The sequence below is a fragment of the Idiotropiscis lumnitzeri genome, chromosome 12 (assembly GCF_059441095.1).
Source record: "Idiotropiscis lumnitzeri isolate Australia: NSW breed Sydney's pygmy pipehorse chromosome 12, RoL_Ilum_1.0, whole genome shotgun sequence".
In the NCBI taxonomy this organism is placed as follows: Eukaryota; Metazoa; Chordata; class Actinopteri; order Syngnathiformes; family Syngnathidae; genus Idiotropiscis; species Idiotropiscis lumnitzeri.
In genome coordinates, this window is record NC_142402.1 from 14,539,377 (window position 1) to 14,565,711 (window position 26,335).

Sequence of the window (26,335 nt, forward strand, 5' to 3'; positions counted from 1 at the left end):
AAATCATATATTCCAGACATTGTTGAAATAAGCTTTTTGCTTCTTTTTCAACCTCTATGCATTACAACACAAAGTAGAAAAATAAAAAAACAAACAGAAAGTGGTAAGGTCAACCATGCCAGTCCTGATTAGATTGTCACAATCTTGCTCGCAGCAAAGCTGGGTCCAGTGATTTGTTTTGCTTCTCACTAAGAGAATTATGTTCTGCATTATGTAGGATGTTATCAGTCGTATTTCTCAGATTAAAAATTGAAATAGTTCATCTTTACATCATTGTGTCGCTTATGCACATCAAAAAGGCATTTTCGAAATTCTTTGAACAAGTTGCCAACGCTTTGCTTCATCCTTGCTCAGCTAACCAATCATGGCTCAGCCTCAGAAAACAGGTGAGCCGTGATTGGTCGTTAACTGAGCCCTGAGCAATTGTGATGTCATTTTCAGTCGACAAGAAGTGACAAAATCTCCGCTCCTGAGATGGCTAAAAACATAGACAAATAAAAAAAAAAATGTTTGAATGAGGCGTGTAGGTTAGCTTGCATATAGCTGTTTAAACTTTCTTCCCTTCTTTCTTCCTTTCTTCCTTTCTAAACACAGTTTTAACTTTTCATGTTCATAATTATTTTTTTAAGTTCAATTATGTTGTATTGAACTTTTAATTACAGTACTATAAATTTGCATGTAACTTTTGAGTTTTATTTCAATATTATGAGCAGCACATTTAAACAAAAAAAAAAGTACTTTTTTCTATTTATTATATGTAACCATAATGTTAAATTGAGTATTACGTTATAATATATGTATACTTTTTCTGGACTAAAACCTACATTACTGTATGGAGCAATGTGTCATATTTGAGGTGTTAATTGATTAAAAAAGTTCGAGAACCACTTTAGTGATCGCAAGTAAAAACATGTCAACAACACATCCTGTTGACCTGATGTGTTTGCGTTCTGGGCTACGGAACAGCAAACGCCACCCTCTCATGGTACCCTTGTCCTCTGAGTCTCTGCAGGGGGGAAAAAAAGTCAATTAAATACACCATCTCTAGAGTCGTGCATGCATACATAAAGAGTGAAAAAGGAGTGAAGGGGTGGAAATAATGTGCAGTGGCTCTTTAATATCATTTGGAGGAGCGGTTTAATTTACCAAAGCAATTAAGGACCATTCTGGGAACAAGTGAAATTTATGCACGAGTAAGTGGGCGACTTCATTATGGGAACTGTGTAAAACAAGGTGGGAACGGTGGGTGAACACATAATGCGGTCATTGTGGCATGAAAATAAAATAGGACACAATATCTGACATGTACTTCTTTCGCCCACTCCATCATCACACTCCTCAGCAGAATTAATAACAATTATTTGTCACACCGTCAATGAGTTCTGGATTCAAATCTTGGCTCTAGGCCTTCCTGTGTGAGGTTTACACGTTCCCCTTGTGGTTGTGTTGTTTTCCACCCGGTACATGTACTTCCCCTCCAAAAAAAGCCTTTAGGCATGCTGCTCTCTTCCTGAAGCTGTATATTTAAGTGTACTGACGTATTTCTTGCATTACTTCATTACATGCATGATTTGTTACTTCTATGCATTCACTTTTAAATTGGATTGTGATGTACTGCAATAAAAAAATTGTGTTAATAGAAGCTAACTTAACTTAAACTTATTTCACAACAGCCACAGGTGTACCAATTAAAGAGCTGTACAAAACACAATTTAATAATAACTATAATAATAATACTATTAATAATAATAATAATAAATAAACTCCCCAAAATCTTAATTTCTATTGTAAATACACCATAACTCCCTTCATTCAGTTTTATTCCCCACTGTTTTCTCTGTTATTATAATCTTGAGCCCACACCGCTACTGTATTTAATTTAATTATAAGTTTATTATTATGACTGTACTTGTTGAGCCACGTATTTATATTTTTGAGGTGGTTATAGAGGAAAAAATAAAAGCAAGCAAGAGCCTTTATCATGGAAATACTCTCAAGAAGTGATTAGTGGATGTAGTTTCAAAATATCTCCAGTTGGGGGTGCTACTCCCTTACAGTTAAACGGAAACAGCTTGGAGCGGGTCGAAGAAGTTTGGTGTTTTGACAGCCCGGGGTAGGCGGAGCCACACTCCTGATTGGGCAGCGAGTCCCGATCGCCGCTGCTGATTGGCCACAGAGCGAAGAGCAGCGCTTTGAGCTGGCAATGTGGGGTCTCCCCTCACCTCCGCGCGTGTCCCTCACCCCACTTTCCCCTCACTCGCTACGGGCTGCCTTCTCCACCTGAAACATTTGCACACAACGCCCTTGTGACACACTTTGTTTTACTACGCCTTGAAATGTGACTTCCGACACTGTGGCTATCTGCTGGAGTACCCGCTGTTGAGAAGCGAAGGATTCCTCGAAGGTGCACCTTCCGGGCGTGTTGGCAGTTTGGGTGGACACGCTGTGGAGAGCCAACATTTTGCCATGAGAGTGGATTTGTTCGCGCTCTTTGGCGTGATGCTCGTCACTTGTTCAGCAATGGAAGGTAATGCCAATACATAGAAACCTAACGTGTGTACTCCTGGTGGGTGTGGGATGACTTCTATTTGACACTTTGAGAATGTTGTTGTGCATATGCTGCTGCACTTTCACAGAGATGCTGCAATTGTCATTCACGTGGAGAACAGCAGCTTTATTTTTGTGTTTGCTTAAAACGTCTTTCAATGCATTTCTGTGTCTCACGCGTCCGTCCTGCCCATCTATAGTGTTCTTTGTTGCTTGAGAAAATCACCCGCTTTAATAGTGATTTCCACCTTTTCTTTAACTGCTGTGTTAGAAATGCTGAAACCCTCAATGCATCTCCATTTATCATTGCTGAAATTGTTTCACAATGTGAAACAATTCCGATTGTTAAAAAAAACCCCCATTTACCTAACATAGAGTTGGTGAGGGGGGTCTTTCCTTTCATTTGATCATATGATGTATATTGAAAATATGGAATGTATGTGTCCCACGACCAATCTGGGGTGCACCCTCACTCTCGCTCAAAGTCAGCTAGTATGCAACATAGAAGATGGATGAATTTATGCTAATTATTTTGGGGTGTGCATCTCTCCAATAAGAGGTGATTTGATCGGCCTGTTCAAATGCGGTCACAAGGCCATTAAAAGCCCACGGGCCATATGTTACTCACCACCGTTCTCTATCATAACAATCGACAGCGCAGACTGTCTTTGTATCTCTGCCACCCTCTTTTATTTCTCACACACACACTTATCTGCGCAGGAAACAGTAGTGTGGCCTTTAGAAGCTAATGTGTCCTCACTTCAATGTGTTTTTCATTTCCGCCTCGGGACCCACAGGGACATTCTGCTGTGGTCAGACATCCACAGTATCTCCTCGCATTTTATTGTGCGCTTGCTCTTTCGTTTGGAATTTAACAGAACTTGTAATGTGGCAAGACAAATAATTATCTGATCCTAACTGTTTTAATTTTTTTTCCACTGCGGCCTCTTTGTATGTGCTCTTCAACTTTGCATGCAGTTGTGGAGACGACGGGTCAGTTCTGCTATTAAGATTAGTGGAGGGTGCGCAAAAGGGGTTGGGTGTTTTCTATTTCAAAAGATGGTGAGGTTGGGAAACAGATGGGGAGGGATGGGACTCTTGGGGTTACCCCGGTAACAAGGATGGAAGTGATTTCCTTGTTTGGGTCACTAATTGAAATTCGCTTGTCCCACAGGCAGGTTCAAATCTGATCTGAACTCCAATCTGTTGCTCTTTTCATCCTTTTTTATTGTGTGTGCGTGTAGCGTTGAAAAGTCACATTAACACGAACACTCTTATCACCTTTCAAATGTTTATGTAAGGCTGTGATCAAATCTGTGAGGGTGAATTTTAATTAACGATGTTCAATTTATATTGGGTGGCATCCGTACAATAACAGTAATGTGAAAGGGCGTAAGAATGAGGACGTGGATCCCATTAGGAAAACAAACAGCAGTCCCACCTCTACTTGGTGCATCTACTTCATGTCTGTCATCCCTGATTCCCTCTTCCCCCCCCCCCCAAAAGTCTTCCCCTTACTCATATTCGCTCCGTGGCGTGTGGTTCGGTCCAGACACGGTCGTAATTCGACATTTCTTGTTTCTGTTTTCCCTTAAACCAATTATGCTGAAATAAACCTGCTCATTCAACAGCTTGGAACCAAATGGTTGATGGAGGGGACCGGGGATATGGTACAACGGTAGACTGGGCGTGGAAAGTGAGACAAGCCGGCGGGTGGGGTGGGGGGGTCATATGGAGCCCGACAGGGTCTATGCATGTTTGACAAACTAGCCGAAATTGAGCAAGACTGCATAATTGCGGGAACTCTGTTATCTGACAACATCGGCTAAGTTGAAATGCAGATTTACTTTGATACGAGAACGAGCCACAACCGGTCCCTCGGAATGTTGCGTTATAAATAGTAGCGCCCGCTACGACAACGGAGGTCTGCGTCGATGTGGTTTAACTTCCCATAACTGATTTTATGTTGACTCTCTTACGACGGCAAAATAGTGCTGCTTGCGGCCAGGTAGTGTGATCCGATTAGTTTCAGTGACTTCTAGGCATGGTTACGCAATAATCAATGTCACATGTTAGCCAATTACTTCTAGGCATGGTTACGCAATAATCAATGTCACATGTTAGCCAATTATAATAATAATTATAAGTATTTTCAATTTCTGCATGGAAATGCTGGAACTGTACTACAAAAGATGTTGGAATAATTGGATATTTGAAATTTGTTGGTTGGAATCGGTCAAGAAATGTGGAAGGTGGATAACTGTGTCGAATATGTTTTAATTTGGGAATTTTATTGTGAAAATTGAGGAATTTTGTAAATGAGCTAGCTCTCACAATGTAGCCCTGAATGAGCAAAAGAGTTTGAAATGTCGTTCTATGCCAATGCCTTATGTCATCCCAAAAATCTGAAAATGTTTGATCTGAAAATTCCTTTAACAGATAATTTTACTCCTTTTTGGTGCTTAACCAAATTGTATACACTATTTCACTGAAATGTACTAGGTTTAGAGAACATGTAAGATTACATTTCATGAAAATATATTGTGAAGGTCATGTGATCCACAAAGTCAATTTCAAGTTCAAATTTTAGGTTTAAGGTCAAGGGAGGAAAATATCCATCAATCTTGTACATTGTTGTGGAATTGGACTCGTTTTTCGATTCTCTTTCCAACAATATATGCTTTGTGAAGATTGACCAGGTAGTTCCTAAGCAATAAGGGTTCTAAGTTAGTTAGCCACGCCCCTTTTTGCTGAAAACGTGTAACTTGCACACCCTTGCTCCAATTGACCTGAAATTTGAGATTTAGATTTGTCCGATCAATGTCAACAACTACACACATTTTCATTGAAATCAAAATATGCTAGGTTAACCCCCCCCCCCCCCCCCCCCCCCTCGGTTATTTGGCAAGGAACAACCCTGATGTTGGACTCTGTCAAGCTAAATGTGTAAAATCTTTCTAAATTTGGGAATTTCATTGTGAAAATTTAGGACTCTTAATTTGACACCGTGTGGGCGTTTCGGGAATGTTGGAATGATTGAAATGTGGAAAATAGTTGCCCTGAAGTCTTGAATGATGTCAATATGGCTTGGCGTCTTTTCGCGAGATTTATCGAAATTGCTTTAGTGTTTTTTTATTTTAATCATCTTACGAATTAACTGAATTAAAATAACCAATGATTAAATACCGAGTTCTTTATGTGTACTGCTCTATGTATGAATTTAACGACAGAAAAAAAAAATCAGCCATGTTGCTCTTAATGGATGACATCACTGGATGTGTCCTTGGTGACATACGCCCATGAAGTTCAGCATCTCACTGAACTGTTCTCTCTGCTTCGGGCGGTATCACTCAAAAGACTCAAGTTTATTTTGCCCAAAGGCACAACTGCTGAGACCACCTAATGTACAATTCAATTTCCTCCCGTTTTCTACCGCTGTGTGTGTAATATACAGTGAGTTGCCTGTCTTGTTGCAAGTGCGCTAAAGCCATTATGGCGAGCAGGGGGCAGCGGCAGACATGGCCTCATTCCGTAATGGAACCTTATTTTACCCATAGTGAAAAGACCACCAATGCGCTGGTGTGGGCTGTGGCGCCGACCCCTGCCTGCTGCTTGTGTACCTGCGGCGTCATAATGTGATGCACGTTGTGTAAAAGTACTGCCCTCATGTGCGGGTGCTGGAGCTTGAACTAATGGTGTGCGTGCGGATTGGTTTCATCACAATATCATTTTTCCACATTTTCTCTGCAGCATTGACGTGAACTGTAACTCCTCACTCAGCCTCTTGGTTTCTGCTCACTCCAAAACATGACGTGCATATGCACACACATACACACACACACCCCCACACACCCCCACGCACGCACGCACGCTCACAGCACACCGAGCAGCTCACTTTACCCCAGAGACATATGAGCCCTCGGAAGGCCAGATGGTGGATGCTAGGTGGGGGTGTGTATGTGTGCATACCTTTTTATTTATTTATTTATTTCACTTCAATCTGTGTATGTTACTGTACAAGTATTTAAAGGGACAGTGGGGCACATGACAGCAGTACTGAATTTACTCAAGCGCTTTAGGATCCAAGAAATAGTTTGGTTGTTTTTAAATAGGCTTTGCCTTTTTTGTTTTCTTTTTAAATCAAACATCGTTAAGTGTATCCGAATGTTAAGTACAGTACCATCCTATATGTCTTGATTTGATAACCCGATGTTGAATCCACTCAACTTAGTCGGAGGGAGGTGGGGAGGTGGGGAGAGGGAGAGAGAGAGGGAGAGAGAGGAGGGAGAGAGAGAGGGAGAGAGAGGAGAGAGAGAGAGAGAGAGAGAGAGAGAGAGAGAGAGAGAGAGAGAGAGAGAGAGAGAGAGGAGAGAGAGAGAGAGAGAGAGAGATGAGAGAGAGAGAGAGAGAGAGAGAGAGAGGAGAGGAGGAGAGAGAGAGAGAGAGAGAGAGAGAGAGATGAGGAGGAGAGAGGAGAGAGAGAGAGAGAGAGAGAAAAAAAAAAAGAAAAAACTTTGCCATGTTCTGGTTTCCTGCCTCAATTAATTCCAGACTCCAACTTATTTTGTATTCGCTTTGTGGTAGAATTTATGTGCCGTTGTTTTTCAGTGCCTTCTTCACATTCCTCCATCTCGAGATTAGCCACAGAGATGCTATCAAGTTACACTTGCCTTCCCTCATGTTGCTTGGACCTTATCATGGCAGGTGGCTTAGAGTGTGTGTATAAGGTCTAAATCCCTATCGGTCCAATCTCTGGAATGAGTAAGACTCACTGCAGCACCAAGCGTCGAGACATATTGCCGCACAGGAGCAAGGGGCAGCGTGTTGGGGGTGTGTAGCCTCAAACTGTGCAAGTCATCTGTTTCCTGGTAAACCCCCGGGAGCACAACACAAGCGCAAAAAAACAAAGCCCCAAAGACACACTTGTCAATTCTATTTGATGCATATGCAACCTCAAGAGATAACCCCTCAGAGATGCACTTGCTGGAAAATGGCAGCGCTAAAAATTGATTGGGCGCATTGACCCATCTTCGCAGATGGAGACCAGTTAGACGAGCCCTTTTCAGAAGCTGCGTGTTGAGCACAGCGTCAAGAAGAGAAAGCCTTATCAGATTTAGTTTCTAATTGTTCATGAAGTGTGGCTCAATGCTAAGAGCTATGGATGCGCCCCAATCTCTGTAAGTTGCTTGTAATCAATATCGTATACAGTACTAAATTTCATTTGGCCACCCTTCCTGGAACCGCATAATCTGTCTTGTGACGATTTTTTACTTATTCTGGAGCCATGCAGCCGGGCTTGGTCCTCCTAGAGAGTTTTTTTTTTTCATGAGGTTTGAAAATGTTGGAGCGCATGTGACCCTGGGGAACATGCTTTTTTTCCCGCCATAGTACAATAAAGTGTAATTGCACATGCACTCCAGTAGTTGGCAGTGGCGCTCTCCTTGCCAATTGTGCGGAGCAAGTATCAACTCAACGGTCTAGGTTTGTATGCTATTATTTATCATTTAGGCAGCGATTGGGTGGTGGGGCGGGGTCGCAAATGATTTTGTTTTTCCTAGGGGGGGGGGTGTAACATAAAATAATTGAGAAGCACTGGTTAAAGGGATGGAATGTTGGCTGGGCAAATTGCAAACTCCTTGGAATTATTTTATCCTTCCAGGTCTGCACGTACAAAATAGTCTGACTAAAGCAGCAAGATGGCGAATGAGGCGCTGTATATTTTAAAACACTCTCCGGCCCAGGGGAAGCTACATCTCTATAGCTCAAAGAAATGAAACGGCAGAATCGTAATGGGGCTGAAATTATGCTCATAGGTGGAAGCTGTTGCATTTCTGATTAAATCAGCGACGACTCCCCTGCAGTCTTTTTCCTCATAGACACACACACACTCATGCACCAATGCTGATTTATATGAAATGGACTTACTTGTTGTACCCTCAAAATGGGGACCCACATCTGCAATATAATTGGACTACTTATGCGCACACTTGCAGCTGTGACCCGAGACACACACGCATGTATGTACGCTCGCTACCACCCCACGTATCCTCCCAACTCCCCTCCGCGCGCACACACACACGCACACACACATGGCTGTCATTTGTACGGAGGAAATGAGCAGAGACTGAGCTAAGGGTCTGCAGCCCGCAGCCTGTGTCATTATTAATGAGTAAGTGCAGCTCCCACGTTCAGGACATGTGAACATATTTCACTATTCACCTAACCGCGAGGGATCGTGGCAAAAGTGGGCCAAGCATAGAGAAATTGTCCTCATATGTGTGCGAAAACGGGGGACATAGTGTAGTGGGAAAATGATGACGTGTCTGAGACACGAACACCAAACGGCCAACTAAGTAGCTAGCTGCAGTGTGAGGACCTTTTTTTTTAATTCATCTATCTTAACCTTTATAGCACCGTATGCCAATACCTGACAGGCCTGCTGTCCACCTCTCGAGCTGGATAAGAGGATGCTGTGTTTTGGAGGTAATTAACTATTGATTTGAAGTGTAGTGTGATGGGAAATGAGTGTCAGCATCTTGATTTATAAGCGGTTCCTTGGCTGACACCTGGAAAGTGCAAAAGATACATTGAAAGAAACTTTGCTCCCAAAACGTGATCAATTTGTATATGCTTACAGTGTCTACAAAGCAAACATTCTTTTAGTGGGTTGCTGGTTGTCTGAGCAAAATATGGTGATCCATTTTCAATCTTACACCGTATCTCAAGGTCACAATGTTGCTTAAAAAAAAGCACGAGAAATCTAAATCTTATTGAATACGCACAAGTGGGTCTTGACGGAAGACAGTTGCATTCTTTTGAGTCACTTTTCCTTTCTGTGTCGTCCTCCACAATGTGACCTTCATTTTGTTCAAGGGAAGAAAGCGGACAAGGATTAGGACTCATTTGTGAGAGGACAAAGCGAGAGGAGGAGGACAGACCCGTATCTGCTTACAATCTCCTCCGTGCTAATGAGGAGATTGGCGACTCTCGCTGCTAAGGCCGCAACGGAGAGTGCATCAGCGTGCAACGCATCTGGGAGTTCATCGCCTTGCATGGCTGCAGGGAGTGTGATTTGCCTTTTTTTATTTTTTTATTTACACTAATCTCATCGGCAGTGAATAATGTTCAGAGCAGCGTTTGCATTAGTGTGAAAACTGTGGTTACCGCTATGAGAGACATTCCGATGATGTAACTGCTGTATTTTCCGAAATACACTGCATGTCGAGCAGAACATGCTCTTGGGATTTTTAAAATAATATTTTGAAAAGACGGATGTTGAGAAATTTGGTTTCTTTCCAAGGCATATCACAACAAATGATTAGAAGGCGTTTTTTTTTTCATGTGAGCGAACAAACAATTAGCAAGGATCGCATTTGCTAATTCTGGCACAAAGCTCAGCAACGACGACCAAGGTGCTATTTTTAACTTCAGATTTTCTTTAAACTGTTGTTCCTGTTCTTTCTTTATCTTCTCATTTATGCGTATCAGGGATGTTTGATTAGTGGGTTATTTTTAAGTGCTGTACCCCGCAGCTATGCATCTTTATGTAGTTGGTTTGCAAGGTTATGCAACAAAAAAAACAAAAAAAAAAAACAAAAAAAAGGGAAATTCTTTCTTACACAAGAAAGGGAACATTACAATTGACCTACTAGAGAATCCACCCCAATTAAAACGGCGCCATCTGTCCATTTGCAAAATCTTGGGTTATACTTTGTGAACCGCCAAGTAGCCTGCCAACCAATCATAAACAGACAAATTAAAAAAAAATAAAAAATAAATAAATAAATAAAATAAAATTTTCTAAACATTTTTTTTTTTAATTTCTACTTTTGTTACCAGAATCAAATGCAACAATTCAAGGTGTAACTAATGACTAATTTGCTTTCAAGTCAGCAATTCTGCCAGACCATAATAAAAGCTTTGACTCTGCCTAAACACAGTAATTACCAGCGCATATACCATTATCTAACAAATCAAACGCCAGGTGTTCAAGGGGTCCATTGAACAAGATCAAATCCTATAAAAAGTATTCCCTCAACCTCCATGGTTTATTCCGATGTCGTCTCCATTTCCTGCTTGCTCATATTTAAAGCGTTGATGTTAGCTTCACACTCTATTAGATAGCCAGTCATCAGTTCGACGGGAATGTCTGCATGTAGTCGTACCGAAATGTCATGGCGGCACTCGTCAGTATTGGGTGACTACGATGACTCCATGCAGAGGAACTGATCTTTTGTTGATGATTTCCAATACGCTTGTGAACGTATACCCTCTCAGGGAGAAAACGCAGTTAATGACTTTGCTTGATAACATCGCACTCGACACGGTTTCATGTTTTTCTCATTGATTCGTCTGGGTACAGTGTATTACGTGGATCCATACAGTATATCAGATGAAATCTTTTAAATGAGAAAAAAAAAAACGTCTTGTTGTGAACACAATAAAGCTACCTGAATTTATTATTATTTTTTTTTTTGCAACCGAATCTTAAAAAAAAAAAAAAAAAAAAAAAAAAGAAAATTCACACCAGCAACAAAATCCATTACACCCATTTTCACATTTAGAAAGCTGCTTCCTAAGTGAATTTCTCAAAAGTGTAGGTGAGAGGCCTTAGGAAGAATCCGATTCTCGACAAGGTCATCCATACCACGGTTTGTGTGAGCAGATTCCAGGATATATCACTCAAATTGCGCTAAAAGTCTTTTCAGACACTTGACATCAAATGTGCCGGAAGAGGACACCATTGCAGAAAACGTTGAGTAGCTGAAAAGATGACTTTGGTTGAATGCAATTTTCCACTTAAACAATTAACTTTTTACGAAAAAAAAAAAAAAAAAAGAAGCGTGAAGTCTGGTCATTGCGTTTACAAAAAAAAAAAAAATAAATCCTTCTTTCAATCTCTGTCTGTTTGTTTCCTCGGCTTAAAGATTGATAGTGACTTGTGCGCGACGTAACGGTACGATGGATCACAGCAGCGGGAGGGAATGACAGATGCCATGAGCGTCCTCTGTTTGTTTGAAAGGCGGATGCATTTCTGATGGATTATTTGGCTTTTATGAACGCTAACATAATTTTTCATCATTTATGTGGTCGCTCTTTGCGTTTTGGGGCCCAGTTAATAGACTGAGCAAATGGTGTGAGCCGTGCCGATAACTATAGGAACTTTCCCATGACATCAATTCAAAAACATTTTATACGTAAATATGACAGAATTTTTAATCTATTTTTACGACGATGAGTGCTGTTAACATCCAATTATTTCCCCCTTGTGCTTTTTTTTTATCTATTTTTTTTATTTATTTTTTAAACTGAACATTTCTGGAGGCAGCTGTACAGTCATTTCGGAAATAATATATAGCGCCACATCTACGGCACTCGTAGCAGATTAAAGCAGATGGCGTCGATATAACATTGTCATGGGTTTAATTAGACACTATTTACCATATCTGCTCAGCCGTCTCATTTTCAGCCCCGTCGTATGGCGTTCCAGCCATCCGTGTACGGTGGTTTATTTCCCCAAAAATATATAGAAAAGAGTCAAAAGACAAGAAGCTGGATTGGTCGTGGAGTGCTTCACCTTCAACTCCATTTTCAAAACCGTACTTTAATTGACACGCTTCGTATTATGCGCCGGACGGTAGATTTTCGCCGTTCGTGCTCTAATGGTTTCTAATTGCTTTTTCCTTTCACATGGTGGTGACATCAGCACATTGCTAATTGGCTCATAATTGACAAATTCAATATATTTTTTTTTTTTTATCACGTTGGCTCTCTAATTGAAAAGATTTTCCTCAAAAGAAGTTTGGAAAATATTTTTGCTCCTGCCAGTTAGTTTTTATTGCACAGTGGTGACATTTGGATTGGGGTTATGCTTTTTTATAACTCTGTTTGCTGATACTTCCGCGAGAGATAACAGCGAGGTACGGCGTGTAATGGAATCCGGTCTGTTCTGAGAAGATTGAGGAAATTGCTTGGAGCAGGAATGTGCTTGACTTGCTTGTTTGGGTCAGTGCAGGAATTGCTGGTGTGTATGTGTGCGCTGTCATGTCCAAACTGGTTTTACTCAGCGGAAGAAAAACTGAAACTTGATCTGAATATCCTCTGGATTCGGCCATAAACATACCTGGAAATACTGTTGAAAGCCCCCATTGCATGAAAATACAGAATAATTCACCCGATGACAGGGACAGGAAATAGTTTTTTACTCCGTTGTGGAACATTTTGGAAATCGTCGGAGGGATTTATGGCCTGTTGACATTTCATGTTTGTGGCGTGGCGTATTTGTGCATCTATGTGTGGCCTGACACTTTGAGCCGCTTTTCAACATATGTATCACCTTCCATGATGTACTGAATGTGTGAAGTGGAGCCTCGTCTGTCACTCAAACAAGGAGATGGCTCTCTTTTCTTAGACGGAAAAGGCGGACATAATTCAGATCTTTTTTCTCTTGTGGATTTATAGTAGACAAAGTAAATCAAATTAATGGCACATTCAGGGTTATGATAGTTTGGGATTTTTCATCATAGTTTTTTATTTATTTATTTTTTTACTTTTGTCCTTTTAAAATTCTGTTAGTTTTAGTTTATATACGTTTGTTAATTGATAATGCTTTATTTATTTTCAATTGTTATTAGTGTCAGTATTAGTTTTAGTTATTTATTTATTTTTTAATATGTATATATGGAATATTTTCGGACTTTTGACCGTCTGTCCTCTGTACAGCCGAACGGTGCACCTGAAATAAATCTGTTTGAAATTAACTCTAGAAAATAATGTATGAAATTAATTGACAAAGTCATAAACGGACTTGTTTTAAAGCTAAAGTTGATTTTAAGATGTTTTATAAATGTAAAATATAGTTTGGTAGTTATCTTTTTTTTAAAAGCACTCTCTCTGTTTTATTTTATTTTGTTAAATTTTTATTCAATTTTCATTTTAGTTAATATAGGAAATTTAAATTGAGTAAATTTACCATACGATATTTGTGAAGCATGTCCAATATGTCGGTTGACGTGTGGAGACAGTCTGCAGATTTGGAAATTAAAGTAAAGCCCCATTTGCGGATACAAAACCCACCTGTGTGAAAACATGCGACACTGAGAGAACACTTTTTTTTTTTTTTTTTTCCCCCCATCTATGAACACACACTTCAACTTGCTAAAAACACACAACAGGAGTGAATGTGAGTGTGAATAATTGTCTTACATGTGCCGCGCGATTGGCTGCCAAATTGTTCTGAGTGTCTCGCCTTTCGCCCAAATTCATAATTCATTACCAGGATCAACTCTCAAAATAGTATTTAATTTCCCAATTTCCTCCCTCAAATCCTTCAGCCCTACTTCTTGCCCATAATCCCCCCTCATAAAGTCCATGACGCCATATTGGGTTCCATCTGGGTTCCCGTGTTGACTCCATGCTGCTCTCTGTCAGTGGGGGAATGGCAATTAGCGCTACATTTGCTGAAGATGGCTCGCAACCAGAGAGACCTGTCACCTCTGCTTCACAGCTCTGTCTTTAAAGACATGCACTTACGCGCATGCACTTGTGTTTGTGTCTGCGTGCACGCATGTCTGTCAGCGTGCATCGTGGGAGGCAAGAGCATATCACGGCACCTGCTTCACTGCAGGGGGTTGGAACGCTTCACCGCTAGAAGGTGTGTGAGAATGAGGCTGAGCGGCATCGAAATGCACACCGTGACTTGTAATCAATGTTAAACCAGGTCCCTTTGGGTATGCTAATGCATCGCAAATGTTAATGTATTTTAGTTGTAATAACCCAAATTGTTTCAGGAGTGAATGAGCGATTGTGCGCATGGTAATGATGAATTGGAAAATCGGCTTGATGGATGTTGCGTATTATGCTGGGGAAATGAAGTCACGCGCACCTTTCGAGAGGAACGATATTAAAGATTTGTTGGTGCAAAAAAAAAAAAAAAATGGGATTGGTCATTGAACCGTGCAAACGTTCTGTGCTGCCTTCGGGTTGAAATTGTCTATTTTGAGCCTTGTCGAGTGTTGTTTTGTGCTGGCAGGCGCAAGTTCCGCCTCCACATCCTTGACCATCCAATTGCAAAATAACAGCGTTTGTGATTGACATGATTAAAAAAAAAAAAAAAAAAAAAAGGTCTGAAAACATTTTATGATCCAAAAAAAAAAGCTATAAAATGTGCTATTGCTTCATTTTCACATCACCACAAGCGTGGAGCAAAAGTAAGTCACAGAACAACAAACAATAAAACAAATTAACAATAAAAACTGTAAAACCAAAATACAAATTTCATGCTGAGTCAAAAGGCAGCAAATAAAAATTAGTTTTAAGACACGTTTTAAAGATGGGCAGCGAGAGGGTTTGCTTAACATTTAGCCGGCTGCCAAAGAGAGGGACCGGTTACAGAAAAGGCTCGATGCCCTCTGAGCATTACGTCGACATGCCTGCAAATTTATTCCATCGACGCCAATGACCCGAGGGAATCCAGAACTGGGTCCTGCACCACTTTCATTTCCATTTTTCCTCTGAACACGTCATGCATAAGGGAGAGGGATGAAATCCGACACTCACCGAGTATTTTCGTGACAGATTTACCTGATTGTCTGTAACATATTGTCTTGCATGGTATTGACTTCCACAGCACTAAAAATATTTTTATTCAACATGCGCATACGAATTAATTCCGAATAAGTGCTTGTTGGAATGTTTGGCGGCATTGGATAAATTGCATTAAGGTTTTTATCTAAGATTTTCATCACGGAGCGCCTCACTTTAGAGGAATAATATACATTGTTCTTGATAATATACAACATGAGTGTGCGTGTGCGTGTGTGTGCGTGTGTGTGTGTCTAGCTAGATGAAGGAAAGGGTCCCCAAGTGGCTTAGGCTTTATTAAAGAGAAGTTAATGAGTTCCCCTGTCTGCCTTGCCTCATTTTTTTTTTTCTTCCTCCCCCATTTAGTTCAAGCTCCATCGTTTCCCCATCCGCTCTCTTGAATATTCCACTCACCTCACACTGTTTCTCAAAGCACATCTCCCGCTTAAACCTAGCCGCATAAGTAAATGCGCCCAAAAAAAAATAAAAAAATAAAATCAGAGTCCCATTGGGAGGTGAAACTATTTGGTTACATCCCAATCGTTTGGGCCTTCCGTCATATATCTTTTGGGTGGTCGTTTCTGTCTGAGCACAAAGACGTTTGAATGAATTGTTGCCTGTAAGAGATTTTTCATGCTCGTTCAAGCGCATCCATCTGACTGTTGCTGATCACAGATGTTCTGTATCGTCCCCAGAATTCTATTGGAACAATAATGCTTCAAAGGTTTATCTGGCTTGATTTACATTGCAGGTCTAACTATTTACATTTAATAAATCATCTAACTATAGGGTGAATCACATGGAATAAATTGCCTGTGATTTGGAAACGAGTCGAGATGAGAGAATTTTGTTGTTACCTGTAGGCTGTTTGTAAAATTTTTATAATAGTTTTTGTGTTCTTTTTCCTTACTTTAGTCAAATCTTTTCTTATGTTTAAATTCCCCGGTCTCCTGCTCAACTCCATAAATTACCCCCCCCCCCGTTAGAGTCTAGAACAGCTGTGGGCAAACTACGGCCCGGGGGCCACATGCGGCCCGTTAAACGTCTTAATCCGGCCCGCTGAATTTGAAAAAAATTAGATGACTAAACCTTGTTGATGTTTTATTTTCTAAATACTGAAAGTTGTCAATTCAAGTGACCAGACCGGTGCTGTTGCGGCATTAGTAGATGCTTTGAATGCGCTTGTAATGTTGTCTCACTGTCATGGTTTCCCTGGGGGGGAAATATACATAGCAGGCAGGTCTGCCAACACGCTTAAAGTCATTGACAGAAATGGAGCCGGTAAGCCTGTCGCAAAAGGGATTACCCACGTTTGCTGTATCACTTTGTTCTTGTCCCACAATAAGATTTTGAACCCCCGTGCATCGCATGTCATCTTCCCGTTACAGGGCGGGGGGGGGCTTTCTTTCCTCTCACTCCCACTGACTCTAGCCATCTGGGCTTTTGAGACGGTGGAAATACTCTGACAGGCCGATTTGAGAGGCCAAAATGATGAGAGGGGGCAATGTATTGCAGCAAATCCATAGGAGGGATGTCCTGCAGACACGAGCGGCAGTCTGTCTTGAAAAGGCCAGCCGGTGGGTGTGTTTGGTTCGGGAAGCGCGGTGTGAGTGACGTGAGATGCTGTTTGTTGGGTTCTCTTCGGACGCGTCCGTGGAAGGAAGCCAAATCAACTGATTTACGCCAACCGACGATGAAGAGGGAGGCCTTGCAGCCGCTCGACCATTACGCAAGATGTATTGTCACGGGGGCGCAGCGTCAAAAAACAATCAATCACACGCACACACTTGCACCCAACAAAACAAACACATAATGCAAGATTTATGATGATCGTGTCAAAGAAGTTGTTGTCAGTTACAATTTCTCAACTTTGGCATACAAGGTGTATATATTATATGTATGTATATATACTACACATGTATGTTATGTATACTAAGAGCTGTCAAGCGCTAAAAAATGTTAAACTAATGGCAAAAAATCCATCATTTATAGCGATTAATCAAATTGTTTTCTACTACTATTTTATTTTCTGTGAAGCTTTTAGCAGATATTTACTTGACTAATATCTTGCAATTAATGTAAAACCACCAAATATGAAGTGTATTTTAAATCAAAGACTTTCTTTGATCTTTGAATACGATCTAAATGGAGTCATCTTTACGTGCATTTTTCTTTCCTCAAAACTTATGCAGTACATTTGGTTCTGCCCACAAGTGCCACACTCCAGCAGTGTTGGTTTGCAAGGCGCAGTGGTAACTTAAGGAGGGTGTTTTGTTGTGAGATGATGTGCTAAAGATGTACAGTTAATACGGGTACAGGGTTTGGCTTTGCAAGATATGCAAATTATTTTTTAAGTTAACTTGAGTTAAAATATTTAATCGCATGAATTTAAAAAAATATATATTTTGGAGTTAACACTTTAATATTGACAGCCCTAATAAATATATATATATATATATATATATATATATATATATATATCCCTTGTTGGTTTGTTTTTTCCCCCCCAGAGTGGGTGTGGGCACTTAGCAAACACTTCTGCAAATAAGAGGCAAAACGCTCTTCAAATTGTTTATTTGTCACACCCAGCTCATGTAAAGCAAATAATTCAACAGCATGTCTAAATACACTGCAGTGCACTTTGGTGACGGTTAATGACCCCGAAAGTAAAATTTGGGCTACGAAAATCTGAAAACCAGTTAAGATATTTTGGTGAAAAGGAGGAATTTACAGCATTGGCATTTCCAATTCCTCTTCCTCTTTGAGGGATCACTCGTGTTAATGGAGAATTTGGGGCACCTGTATTGTATTTCCATGACAACAGCGTCTTGCCATACCCCAATGGTGCTGACTTGCATGACTGGGCTTGCACTTTTTTTTTTTTTTATCCCTGCGGACTTTTAATTAAAAAAAATAAAAGTCGAGTTTGAGGGTAAAGGGTCATTAATGAGGTTTACAGCCTACACAAGTAGGCCATCACAGAAGCCATTCTTCCTCGGCAGCCTCCTGAGTTAGCGCTTTTTAGATCACTTTGTGTCTTCGTGGCTGTTTCGCTGTTCGAGGGATTGTTATCTTGCAGCTGCGATTTACTTTCCAACAATCTACCGCTTCTTGGTTTGCTGCAATAACGACACAATTGCTGTGTTGCAGACTCTCTGTCCAGTGACACATTTTTTTTGTCATTTGGCTTGATCAAAGATATTGTGAATACGGGTGACTTCAAAGTTTTGCAAGAGAATCTTTGGTTTTCTGCAAAGTGACGTGATGCTGATGGCAGCGACCCTTGAATGGATGGGACAGATTGGGCCATCACGTCTCGGTTGGTGAAAGAATTGCTGTGCCTTTTGAGTCGCACAAAAGCTCAGCAAGAGGCGACATCTTGTGAGCGCGAGTGCGAGTGCGAGTGCTGTTGCTTTGATTTTTGCCGTGCCCGCTGAAGACGGGCGCTCATCAACGACAAATTACACTGAAAGGGATTTAAAGATAGCTTGATTTAGACTGCCTCGGAAAGATATTTGGATTCTGAAAACGTGTTTTTATCATTCTCTGTTGTTGGGGGAAAAAATGCTGTGGCATTTGTGTGTGTGTGTGTGTGTGTGTGTGAGAAAGAGAGCCAGTGAGTGGGTTACAGATTGTTAATTTAAATAGGATTAGAGGAACCTCTGATGGACTGGTCATGGCAAATTATACTGTGTTATAAAGCGTAGCACTCACACTCATCCGACACCTACGTACATGAAAGCCGTGCGGTGACTGCATACGCTGCCCACGTGCGTGATATTATAATAAATAATCAGAGTCGACATATATTGCCGCAGCTCCAAATTTGCATGAGGTATGTCCCCCGCCGCTAATCTGCCGATTCCTACCGGTTTGGAAGAAAGAGATTAACCATTGAAAAGGGGAACGTGGATAAAGGGCAGGGAAAGAGAGAGTCTTCCGGAAGCTCGGCAGGATTTTTTGCTATAGCGAATTCAGACGAGCCGCTCTTTGTGTGAAGTGAAATCCGTTTTTTGATGAGCAGATTAGGCACTATCTTCTTACCTTTTTTAACTTCGGAAATTCTCTCTCTCTCTCTCAGGCGCCTGTCCATGATTTTGAATAGATCCCTAAAATTGATAAAACGATTCCCTTTCAAGTATGATGACTTTGAAAGTTGTTTTTTGTTGTTGTTTTTTTTTTTTCACCCGAACCGATCACTATGCGCATACATCATTTCCATTCCTCTTTTTTATAATTAGAAACCAAGCAGCTGCTCCATGACAAATATATGCATAACTATTTCCTTTCGCACTTGGGCTGTGGCTTTGTTTTGATAAATGGCCCTCATATCTCTGCCACTGCATGGAAGCCGACAAGTGAGTAATCTGAGCAGCCATTGTGAAGGACTGAAGGACGGATACCCTCAGACTGCTTTGCATCCAAGGACTCGTCTGTCTGTGCTTTGACTCAGGCGTGGACTCTTATGCAATGAGGCAAAAAGTGGACCGAAAACAGCATGTCGTAGTTGTCGTGTGCAAATTAATATCTCAACGAGTTCAGTTTGATGTGGGATTTTAGGATCGGGATTGTTTGAACCGCATCGCGATAAGTTAAATATTACTCAGTTGATTGCCACTTCATGCACTTTAAACTTTTTGGGAATGGCGGACGTAATCACTAATTATTTTTGCTTTCATTCTGTTTAACGGACAACAGCAAAGCTTTTTTTATTTATTTATTTATTTGATTTTTTTTATGTATCCCGCAAAAATTTTTTATTTTTATTTATTAATTTGTTTTGTTTTTTTTTTGCTTAATAGGGTGCCTTGCGTTTATTTGAAAGGCTTCAAAATCTTTGCCATCTGATGGAAGCAAGAGTGTTCAAATGAGTTTATTTCCACAGCTAACCAAAGTTAATTGCTTCAGTCACAAAAATTAATTGCAAATTACTCGCCGTCTTTTCAGTAATTTTTCAATCTGGAGAAGTTTTGTTGTTTGTTTGGCGTTATTTTGGAGTAGCTGTTGTGAATGGTGCTAACAACAATGAGGTTTATTCTTCAATCTTTGCCTCAATCATTTTTTTTTTCAAAAGCACATAAGTGGTCTTGCTTACTTGATTGGTGTGATTGTGTCTGGTCAGATTGCTTTCTTTTTTAATTCAGACATTTCAAACAGCAGGCATTCACTCTACATCATTGCCTGAGTTTTGACAAGCCACATTTCGCATGGAGCCATTTTGTATTGGCTTTGGGCCACAATTTCAGAATGAATACAAGTGGAGAGGTTTTTAGGGCACCAGCCAAGCTTCTGGATGTGGAATCATCACAGGTGGACGCCCAGAAGTGTTTGACTGCCTGGCTGGTAGTGAGGCCGCGGGGCCTTTTTTTTTTTTTTGCTGGCAGGAGACATACGGTAGCTTATGATTAAAAGTGGAACATTTTAGGCAAGTCAGAATGTGCGCATGAATATCACTGGCATCAAGCCGAAGCCTTGTTTGGTAAATGTGATATTATTTTTTAACAAATCTATATTCTTGGTCAGTCCACAAGTTGTCATATTTTTTTTCATTTTTTTTATTACAAATTATTGAACAATTGTTGGAAATGGCTTGCTCTCTGATTTTTTTTCTTCATATATTTATTGATTTTTAACATAGTTTTATATGAACAAACATAAAAACATTCACCCAATTTGTCAAATACAAAGCATAATATTTAAAAAAAAAATAAAATAAAAACAACCTAAGGAAAACAAAACACAGCTCTGGAAAACAGAGATGAAAAATGTATATATGCTCTCTGACAATTTAATTCAATCGCCCTTAAAGTCTTGATCAATGACTCAATGACAGGGCAGCGCACAGATGACAGAAAAAAAGTGCAGTACTTCCAATTGACCATATTTATTATTCGAAAAATCTTTTATTTTGAAAAGAGACCGGCTTCTCTCCGTTGCATCCAACTTTGACGGACTCTTGACGCATGTCAACATGCTAATCGTCTCGGTCGCATTAAGCTAATAGCTATGTACCAACAAGCTAGCAAAACAAATTCTGACCGAATGAAAAAGTATGTGACTGTTTTGCTTTCTAGCAGTCCTTTTTTTTCTCATGAAAAAGACAGTCTTCTAATAAAGTTGGCAACATATTTCAAGATGTTTTTGTTCCCTTTCTCCTTTTGTACTTTCCGCTAACTGCACAAATAAGCCAAGAAAGAACCTTCACTTGATACTCTGGTATCTTCGAGTTATGGTCAAAAAGGTGACATTTTTGTTCCTATTGCTGCCACATTTCTTTCGAGGGCTCCCACGAGACCTATTTGTGTGCAACGTCCCCTTGACCTTGTCAATATACGATGAGCAAAGTTGATGTCAAGCGGCCACTGAAGCAGATGAGCGTTGTTTGTGTGCGAAACATGACAGCAAATCACCCACTTACAAATGTAAGATGAAAACTGCCCAGTGAAATATTCAAAGTGTATCGCAGGTAGATCTTAACTTTTATTTGGGAAATAACATTATTTGGACTTTCTTAGAAAGATTAGATCAGTGCCAAGATGAGTGAAATTTTGTGGCCACGTTTTCTCATTTTACTTCTTCCATTTCAGTTTCTTAACCGGTTTCTCTGAAAGCCACTTTATACATGTAATCATGATTTATGTTAAAAAAAAAATCTGATATTGCCCACTTATGTTTTCTAAACAATTCATGTTCTTTATTGTTCTTCACTTCTGTAAAATTGCATTGGCGAAAAGCGGAAAATGAGGCTCCCAGGGTGACAACAGCGAAGAATCGCCGCTCTAAAGAACCTTAGAAGACGAGGTTACTGTATTCTTGGGATTTGTTTAATAAACCGGCCTCACCCTTATTACTTACTTCACATTTGAATGCCTCTGCAGCTTTGCATGTTTTCCATTCTGCTAACGAACAACACATAATCTCCTTTGCTCTCAGAACCTCAGCTCTCTATCTCCTCCGCGTTTACATATTTTATTTATAAAATGTTCCTCGCGGCAAAACTGGAAGATGTGCCTGTAAAATACCAGGAGCAATCTTGTGACGTTTTTATTGGAACGACTCTGAACGATGCGATAAATCAGGAAGTGTATTAAGCATAATGCGCTTTGATGCTACTCTGTTCTTTGTAACGTGAAACAGTCTCGAGGTTTCGATGAGTTTATTTACGTAATCCAATCCACTGCTTTTATGTGCTGTTTTGGCAGTATCGTCCTATTATTTTTTTTTCTTTTCTTCCCTGCACATATTGCTCCTATCCGAACTATTCCGCTCTTTACACTAAATGAATCTGTTGTGAATGTGTAGCATGACAGTCCAGTTGCGATTAAAAAGAGTGGCGATGTCGTGGCCTCGCCGGCGTCCAGCTTGTCTCTCTGTCGGCTTTCTGCTTCTGCCTGCGCTTTGACTTATGGCTGCTTGTGCCTGAGACCCATTTATCAGTGCTTCATTAAAACCCAAATGGCCCACTCGCCCGCCCACACAGCCTTAATTCAGGCAAGCAGGCAAGTCCAACATTGAGCTCAATATCTGGACTGGAAGTGTTTGTAGCTGCTTTTTTGCTGCACTAATTAGTGCGTGGCAGGCGTACATTAAACGGTCGAGTCGGTATTTACTGGGCTGGCCTTTTTAGACAACTTAGATGATTAGACAACAAAGTGCCATTGCAGTGATTTGGAGTTTTACAGCTTGCTCATTGGTGGGATTGTCTCTGTTGGGCCGTGAGATACAAGTTTAGTTTGTTATGCTTGTACGTCAAAAACAATTATAGCTCGAGGCATGTTTGATCATTGAAATTAATTATTTGTTCCAGGGTTAATAGTTTTATTCATTTTCGCCCATGTTTTTTTAAATTCGATTAATTTTTTGAGGGGAGTTGTTTTATTATTAGTTTTTTTATGTATATGGATTATTTGGTGAGTGAAAAAATTCTACAAAAGGTCACTATTGTGTAATAATGTAAAATAAACTCCAAATCCCAATTGACTGTTTGACCCTTTCTTCTTCACGGCCATATAGTAATACCAACATGAAGTAACCCACAAAATTGTTTACATGTTTTGCTGCACTCTTTGTGTTCCAATCTGCTGTAATGGTTACAATAGTCGCTATTTATTAGGACATCTTTGGCGTTTAACAGTTATGTGCTAGCATTAAACTAACGGCCTCTAAGGCAAAGTTGTGTGGTTGCGTGTAAGTCTGTTTTATTTTTTTGTTTGACAGTAAAGTTCTGAGTTGAGTTTACCCCCCATCACACAGCAGTCATAACCTAAGTTTTTGCGCGCAAGTTAAAGCAAAAATTCTGCTCACTCCTATCTCACCGGCACCACTTTACAAGTTTACAAGCTCGAAATTCCAGTATCAACTCCAGCCGCCCATTCCGCACCTTATACACAGGGCGACAAGCTGTGAAATCGCGACAAAACCAACTTCAATGACTGGCGTGAATGTGAGGTTTGAGAGCAGTTCAACTTTGGGACACGTTACCGCCGCCGATACCTTTTATTGGCGCTGGAAAAAAGACTCACGTGGGTGACACCAGGGTAACGCCGGGTTGTGGGGAGGGGGAGGAGCGGCGGGCGCGTGGAAAAGAACACCAATAGCCTTTTCCTGTTCCGCTTTTGTCGGGCGCTATCTTGCCTTTCCGTGTTATTCAAGCAGCACAATGAAGTACAAAGCTTCTGTGGCCGCTCTTCCCACTTTGTCCTCCATCTTTTTTCCCTACCTCCCTCCGTTGCGAGCCATTTAAAAGGAGGGGTGTTGGCAGAGCAGATCTGAGGCGGATGGAAGTGGAATGTTCATTGCCCCTTGACCATTGCCGGAAATGTTGCCTATTGTATTCTTACTGGGGGGGAATAAACGATCTAAAACCTTCAACACAAAGGCCAATGTCTTCTCATCATGGTAGCTAAACAGTTTTTTTTTTTTTGACCATGCAATACTTCCTCATCATCCACTTTTAGAGCATGGGTTCGCATCCGTGCTCGAAGGTCTAAGCTATTCACTTCCCCGACCGTGCAACACCATCATATTGACTTAAGTGAGTGCTGTAAGTGGGTATGTGAACTCATCAATGCTTATTGTTAATCTAATTCTAAGTGGTCCGCCGGTTCTGGTGAAAAGCATTTAGGATCGATCCGTGCAGCAAAACAAATACCTCTCTTGCCAGTTGATTTTTAATAGGCTTTAATCACCGTACGTTTCTGACGTCTACTCAGCTTGGATGAGACGAATGGTTACGTCGCAGGTGGGTTTGAGAATTGATGAATTGTTTAATTGACAGCAAACATTTTTTTTTTTAGTGGAATTGATTATTAGTACCATATCGAAGGAATCAAGGCAAAAGTGAGTACACTTTAATTCAGTTCGTTGTAATTGTTTTTTAGGGTGTGTTTCTTAGTTTTTATTGTTATGAAAAATGCTACGGTTCTGTTTAATTTCTACTAGTTTTAGCATTAGTTTTATTTATATATAGTTTGTCAAGTGCATGATTCTAAAAATTCAAAAGAAATATAGTGTCATGAAAACAATCTGGCAACGTATACGTAGTGTAATAAAATACAATTCCTAAATGACTGTTTCCGTGCTCTAATACTAAAATAAATTCACCTCGAAAGTTGGTGTATGAATTAATGCCTTTATTTTATTTTGTTAACACAAGTGCTAGTTCAGTTTCAGTGATTTTTGTTAGTTTTCGTTTACTAACCTTGGACTAATTACGCTCAATCCAAAGTTTACATGAATTAACATTTTAATCACTTTACGCACCAAGAGTTGGAAACATTCACAGAGATTCTTTTATCTTGATTTTTTTTTTCTTTTTCTTTCCCCTGTTGTCCAATGTCCATCAATAGTTTGTCCTTGCGTGCAATTCCCAAAGAAGTGCATGTGCTTGTTTGTGTTTTATCGGAGCCTCTTGAGTGCCCGTGGCTGTATTTTTCCAGAACACGCTCATTACATCTACTTTGACAAGTAACCTTTTTCCTCTGGTAAATGTAACATAGACCGCAAGGGGTTGTCGGTGATGGGGGCGGGGTTTGCGAAAAGGAAAACAGGATCGCACATTCTACACGGACGGGAAAACCGCACAAAACGAGACGATTCAAAGATGTTTTTCTTTCTCCTGCATTGACGCGGCGCGCATACATGCATACGTGCGGCGGCCTTGGGGGGTGGGCGACAGGCGCTCAGACACCTCCGCCCTGTGTCCACATCCTGGGGAGAAGAGGTCGGGTTAAGTGCCGCCGAGGTGCATCGGGCCTGTTTTCTCTCTCTCTTGGCGAGCTGCCCACGTCAACAGTGGCTCTCTTCAAAAAGCCACTAATGCGGGGCTCGCCGCTGACAGTGTTCTGACAATGACTTACTATCTGCCATCCGAGGAACCCTCATCCCTGCGCCGGCCTCGCGGAAAAACAGATCTGTGGCGAGAGCAAAGGTTAATCTAGCAGCGAGGCTCTGCCGCCGACTGCCTCCATGGCCATGTGTGACTGAGAATAGGCTAGGAGGAATTAACACTACCGCCTCGGGGAGTGTTGACAGAAGCGTGTGTGTCAGCGAGCCGGGCTGCGCGCGTTTGATGATAATAGAATGTAAGGATGAGGCCGACAAACGCCCAAGACTTTTTGTGTTCGCAATCTATTATCTTCCGGGAAGAATCGCACAAGATAAAGGTTGCTCCGCGCCATTTCCGAGATGTAAAGCAAATAGCGTCAGCCTGCGTCAACATGGCGGTGGGACTCGGCGTGCTTTCTGCTTTTGTTTGCTGTATCAATCGTGCTGTCAGCGCACCGCTTTTACAGCCACCCCCCCCCACTATGTATAGCTGCTTTGTGACACACAAGGAATGCAAACAAAAGGGATCCAGACGCCTGCTTGTGATTTCGAAGCTGCGTTTTGTGTCTAGTTATGTGTTTCAACAATGGACTAAGGCAGGGAAGGTCAACTTGGTTTGGTGACCCCCTAAGGAGAGAGTATTTCAACTTGTCTTCCAACCACTGTGCCACCTGCATGTTTCTAGTCCAAACAGCTCTATTGGCTAAGCCCCAGTTACTCACCCCCCCCCCCCCCCCCGCCGCCCCCGCCCACTCCCCTCGTAGTCCAACCACCAATTTCTAGGCAATATGCCCGCTTATTAAACACCTGCCATCAATATGCAAGAAAAAAAAAAACCTGCGAGTATTGTTTGATATTTTAGCAGGCAAGGAATGTTTTA

The 26,335-nt window shown here is 40.9% G+C and overlaps 1 protein-coding gene across 2 annotated transcripts in view; it reads left to right on the forward strand.

Annotated features, from left to right (window-relative positions):
- Positions 1 to 2,210: 2,210 nt before the first annotated feature.
- Positions 2,211 to 26,335, forward strand: part of ephb1 (EPH receptor B1) — a 144,596-nt gene continuing 120,471 nt past the window's right edge. For both annotated transcript variants that reach the window (XM_088310307.1, XM_088310308.1), the window contains exon 1: positions 2,211 to 2,527. In XM_088310307.1, coding sequence (XP_088166433.1) covers positions 2,467 to 2,527 — 61 coding nt within the window. In that variant the 5' untranslated portion in view covers positions 2,211 to 2,466. The remainder of the gene's footprint in view (positions 2,528 to 26,335) is intronic.